At 41.1% G+C, this 6,000-nt stretch overlaps 1 protein-coding gene across 4 annotated transcripts in view; it reads right to left on the bottom strand.

Moving 5' to 3' along the window:
• Positions 1-313: 313 nt before the first annotated feature.
• LOC109322530 (sodium channel protein type 2 subunit alpha-like) overlaps positions 314-6,000 on the bottom strand; it is a 123,050-nt gene continuing 117,363 nt past the window's right edge. For all 4 annotated transcript variants that reach the window (XM_019553586.1, XM_019553588.1, XM_019553584.1 and 1 more), the window contains exons 24-26: positions 4,426-4,530; positions 3,739-4,009; positions 314-1,993 (exon numbers count right to left, since the gene is read on the bottom strand). In XM_019553586.1, the coding sequence (XP_019409131.1) occupies positions 810-1,993; positions 3,739-4,009; positions 4,426-4,530 (1,560 nt within the window). In that variant the 3' untranslated portion in view covers positions 314-809. The remainder of the gene's footprint in view (positions 1,994-3,738; positions 4,010-4,425; positions 4,531-6,000) is intronic.

Here is a 6,000-nt window from a genome sequence, read left to right as displayed (position 1 = left end):
TGGCTAACCCAGACTGCCCAGGATCATCTTGTATTATCAGTATGCACAGACATATGCGTTCCCAGGATAAACTCTTGTGGAACTGATTTAACCCTGGTTGTTCCAATGTTATTTTTTCCTGGAGCAGCCATTTTCACTCTGGGAGAAAAAGCCTGAACTTTTGTACCCTTGTGGTTTCTACTGGGAGTGCAGCAACTCTCCCAGGAGAAACTAAGAGTCTGTACAAGGCCTCAGACACAGTGGTATAGGGGGATGGGGTGTGTGTTTTATTAACCTTGAAGAGAATCATACACACCTCATTATTCCTTTAAAATAAATAGCTGACATGGGTATATTTGTGAAAGAGTAATTATCTCTTCTCTACATTAAAAAAACCAGAACAATCTGAATTAAAACAAATGTTTGTACCAACAAAACTCTTTACAACACTAGGACAAATGTGGCAGCTGAAATGCACACAGTGGATACAACTGCTCCACTAACATGTTTTTGTTAACGTACACATAATTATAATTTTGCATCCCTTACAATGCTCCCTACAGTCTGAGTAGCCATTTTCTGTTGTCTCTTCATTAGGGCCAACTGATCATGAAAACTAATTTCCTGGCAAGGTTGTTGCCCTGGTTACAGAGTCACAGTTGGATAATGAGGGGTCATTCTCTTTATATAGGCACTGACCTTAAGCATGTGGGTATATTTGTAAAAATATGTCAGTTTGGCATAGAGCTCCCAAAGGAGCCCTATTGACAAAAATATCACCATCTCAGGCTGTAAACAATTTGTCATGAACAATTAGTCTCTGTCTCCTTTCACTTTTTACTTTCCCTGATATCTTTATCTCTGTCTTCTTTTTCTGATTTGTCTTTTTCATATTTTTCTTTGTCTGGCTTTGTTACACTATCATAGGATGGTGGAGAGGTTGTGGATGAGGTCACATCTGTTTTTTCAGGACCTGAATTTTCACTCAGCTTATCAATAAGCATATCTTCTTTCATAGGCAGATCAACTTTATCTTTGCTATACATAAATGAAATTTTTTTCACTGATTTCTTTAAAAGGTATAGTCTATAAGCACGCTGAATAACAGTAGCAGATACTTCCTCTTGCTTTCTTTTTAACGTGGTTGTAATTGGTTCATAGGAGACTTTGGAAGGATTTGCAGTCATAAAACGTTCTTCCATTTGTATTCGAAGTGCATCTGTTTCATTACTTTCACCCAAAACACGTGTTGTAAAAGCAAACAAGATGTCCAGGCAGTGAATTCTGTCACCACTTACCATGGGCAGATCCATTGCAATAAGCTGAATTATATTTGGTTTTGGTAAATGGAGAGGAGGATCCAGTGAAGATGCAAAATCAGACAGTTTACTAAACTCTATGAACTGTGTTGCATCTGGATCAAACTTTTCCCAAACTTCATAGAACATTTCAAAGTCATCCTCACTCAAGGGCTCAGCACTTTCTTCAGTTGCAACACTAAAGTTCTCCAAAATCACAGCAATATACATGTTTACTACAACTAGAAATGATATGATAATGTAACTGACAAAAAAGAAAATCCCAACTGAAGGGTTACCACAGTCTCCTTTAACGGAGCTTCCAGGGTGATCTTTACGTGGGTCACAGTCTGGTTCCCCACTGTTAAGAATTGGTGCTAACAAGCCATCCCAACCAGCGGATGTGGTAATTTGAAACAGGCAGATCATGCTGTTGCCAAAAGTTTCAAAGTTGAACATGTCATCAATCCCAGCTTCCCTCTTAACATAGGCAAAGTTGGACATCCCAAATATGGCATAGATAAACATGACCAGGAAGAGCAGGAGGCCAATGTTAAACAAAGCAGGAAGAGACATCATCAAAGCAAAGAGCAGAGTGCGAATCCCTTTAGCTCCCTTAATGAGTCGCAGGATTCGACCAATTCGGGCAAGTCGGATGACTCTGAACAAGGTGGGGGACACAAAATATTCTTCAATCAAATCAGTTAGATACATACCTGTAAAACAAAAACACAAATGCATGTAAGGAGAATATATTTCTACTAATTTAAGTTTTCTGCTATCACAGAGAATAATTTAGGACATGTTGCCAGCCTTGGCCATTTTCAAGGGGCCTAGACCAAGCTGCAGAAGTGTGGCTAAGCAAAAGGCCCGAAAGCCTGTTTCTGAGTGACTGTAGTGTGAACCTTTGCAGATGTGGCAACTAGCTTGGTCACCAAAGTAAGAGAAGCCATCAAACACAATTAAGCAAAGCACAAAGCCTGAAAGGAGATAAGGGGAGACCATACATTAAATAATCCAAATGCATTATTTCATAGCTTCATCTTAAAATATTAGTAGTGATTGATGTAACCGAATGTATTAGAAGTTATTTTGCTACAATAGATATATTTTTGTTAAGATGCTTAGATACTTTCTAAAAACACAAATATCCTTGTCAGAGAAGACCATAAACTAAGACAAAGAAGAAACACGGCAGTGTTGAACAGCACTCAATGAGGAAGGAAAGGAGATTAGAAACCCTCCCTCTTTCTTTCCTAAGGATATAAATCCCAACTAACTGACACCTTCCAAGTCCACAAGAAATCTGTTTTAGTCTAGTTCCAAAAAAGTTTCAGTGAAACAAAAAAATTTAAATAAAGCCTATCAGGAATCATTTATAGAACCAGCCATCTATAAATATTGGGCTTAGGCCAAAGGGAAATTTGGAGACCTCAGCAAATTCAAAAAGACCTCTGCCAATCTGTGTGCTACCCTCCTCCCATCTCTCAAGTCTCCCCAGCCAGTATAGATGAGAATCTATGTTGTGTTGTGCAAGCAAATAAAAAGGTTGGGCTGTACACCTGTTTCTGCCTCTTTTATCAATAGCCTACCCACAAGGTTACCTGTAATCTGGATTACAGACAGACCTTATCTGCTTTTGGTAAAGACTATGAATAGGGAAAAGACTAAAAATTTACACTCTCAAATTTTCTTAATATTATCTACTAAAAGCCATTACACAGGTCCTGTTTCCACTTTGACTCTTTTTCACTATGTTATGAAAAATTAATGGATATTAACATTAATACTTAACAGAAGCTCTGGTACTGAGAATAGTAACATAGGGGGAATAGGGACTAGGGAGAATAATAACACAGTAGAATAGTTAGGGTGACCATACATCCTGATGTCCTGATTTAGCTGGGACAGTCCCAGATTTTGAAGGCTTGTTCTGGCTGGTAGGTAAGAATTGGAGGTGTTCCTTTGAGGTGTTCAAGAGGAGGCTAGCTAAGCACCTTGTTGAGCTTGTTTGAGCTCAATAACCTCCTGCCTATAGTAGGGGGCCAGACTTGCAGGTCTCTTCTGGTCCTTTGATTCTAATTAAAATGAGTATCCCGGAAATACAGGGGCATGGGCTGCAGTCCGGAAGGGAGGCAGAGAAGCACAGCATGACAAGTAGGCTTTGCTGCTTCCCCCCCATTCTCAGTGCACCATGCCACCCCAACCCTGCCTCTGCCTGCAGCATCGCTGCTGACTTTGAAGGGTTGGGAAAGGGAGGGAGGTGCTTGGAATTCCTGTTCTCCCATACAGTCACCCCAATTATAATATTTCTTATTTAGTGTAGAATCAAAGGAAGTGAAAATTACCTGTTTGATCTTGTAACTTTGATTTATTAAATACAAATTTAAAAGGTGGTAGTATACGTAAAATATTTTTTATCCTTTCATTACATTCCTTTTTGAATGTAAGTAGTTCTTACCTATTATGGAGAGAATGACAACTACAAAATCAAAAATGTTCCAGCCTATTTTGAAGTAATAATAGCGGAGTGAGAACAGTTTCAGGACACATTCTCCAGTGAAAAGGACTATGAAGACCACATTAATCTGGTCTAAAACTTCAGTCACTTGTTTACTTTGTTCATCTGTTTCTACCATCATTGTGACCATGTTAAGGCAGATAAGAACCATGATGGTGATATCAAATGCTTGCTTTGTAACAAGATCGAACACCAGACCTTGGAATTTGTTCTGGAAAAAATGAAAGAGTGGGTGATACAATTACAGATACAAAATACACATTTTATCCCCACCCATAAATATATAGGAAGAAAATAGCTGAGGAGATCTGGTTCAGAAAGGAACTCCCCAGTGTAGTCCCTTTCTTTTTAAGGAACAGGAAAAACAAGAGAAGCATAACATCTAAAAATAAACAAGCAATCAAAGCAGAAAATAAGTCTGTCAAAATGAAATGCCCCTCAGAAAAATTGACTGGTTTTGTACTTCCTGAGAAAGACATCAAGCAGTGATTTAGATATGAACTTACCATATAGAAAGATGCATGTATTTCCATTTCTAGCCCAAAGATGACAGAAATGTTTAATACCTAGTTTGCAATTTTGATTTATTCCCAAATCCAGATGACAAAAAACAGGTGGCATTCTTACCGCTGGCCTAGGTATAGGTTTTTGTGGTTTCTTGGAGCCTAGCTTTTTCATGGCATTGTAATATTTCTTTTGTTCTTCTGTCATGAAGATGTCTTGACCTCCAAGGTAAAGTAGTAAAATAAAAACTAATTACAACTGTAACTTTAGAGACATGAATTCACTAAGTGACACAAATGGAAACATAAAACTCATAGGGATCTCCAAGGTCACTGACTGCACTGCCCTGCTTCGGCAGACAGTCTTTCATATAAAACTCTTTAATGAACTTATCTGACTCCACCTTAAAAGCAGTTAATTTTTTTGCCCCACTACTCCAGTTGGAGGGCTGCTTGAGAATCCAAAGCCTAAAGTGTTTAAGAAACTTCTAATTTTCAGCCTGCATATAAATATTATGACTGTGCAAAGAGGCAAGCATTCATTTTAGATTTGGCTGATTTGGAGGACAGTGATTTGAATCCAGTTGGTAAGTCTGTTGGGGTTGGCAGAGGAGGGAGGGAAGGACTGGGGCTGGGACAAGCTGCCCAGATGGCATGGAGCAGCGTGTTACTCGGGAAGAGGGGCAGAGGGGTGTGGGTGTGGCAGCAGAGGTCTGCCTTGCTGCTGGTTGTCCAGCTAGGGTTGGGGGGGAGATGGGATGAGGCCATGGCTCACTCCAGGTGGAAGGGGGCAAGCAGCAGCAGGGGATAGCCTCTGCTGCCAGTGCTGCTGCACCCTCATCAGCACTAGGAGTGGGGGTTCTCCCCTGCTGCCACTTGCAGCTGGCACGGGGGGGTGGGCACAGGATACGGGTGCAGCAGGACCTGGGAGTAGGGGCTGTGCCCTGCTGCTGCTTGCCCCCTTCCATCTGCAGTGAGCCATGCCCACATCCCGCTCCAGCTGGGCAAGTGGCAGCACGGCAGAGGCCCTACTTCAAGCACTGCTGTGCCCCGCATCCCATACCCCCCCCACCCCTAACTCTGAGTAACGTGCCCCCCTGCCCGCTCCGGCTGGGCAGCCCCAATCCCTTCCTCTCTCCCATGTCCCTTCCCTTCCCCCTCCCCCCTCCTCCAACCCCAACAGACTTACCAGCTGGAGGCAGGTGTGTCAGCTGCCTGTTTAGTCTATGGCTGAATCACCAAATCTTTTTCCAAATTGATTCAGATGCTTAAGATTGATTCAGTGCTTTTAATTCATCTCCTGATTCGATTTGGATTTGGAGATTCGGTCCCAAAATCAGGCTGAATCTCCTCCAAATTGAATTGGCTACTGAAGTTTTATACAGCCCTAATAAATATATATGAATACAAAAAGTTTATTGTACTGATAATCATTTCATCAAGAACCAAAATAGAGAATCTGAGGAATCAGTCACATAGAAGAGGACTATGCCCTAAAAAAAAAAGGCATATAAAAAATTTCCTGGGAGTAACAAATCACAGAGAGTATTAAATGCATGTGTATTGGGAACAGTGAACAAAGTAAAGTTTCATGCTATGGAACAGTTTTTTCCAAACTGTTTCGCCCCACGGCACACTTACCTAAATAAAAAAGCATGCTGGCAACTGGGTGCCAATAGGGAGGGGTGGTGCACAACCA

Source organism: Crocodylus porosus, unplaced genomic scaffold (genome assembly GCF_001723895.1).
Source record: "Crocodylus porosus isolate Cpor-Errol unplaced genomic scaffold, CroPor_comp1, whole genome shotgun sequence".
In the NCBI taxonomy this organism is placed as follows: Eukaryota; Metazoa; Chordata; order Crocodylia; family Crocodylidae; genus Crocodylus; species Crocodylus porosus.
Note: the sequence above shows the minus strand (reverse complement) of the source record. Positions and strands in the feature narration are given on the sequence as shown.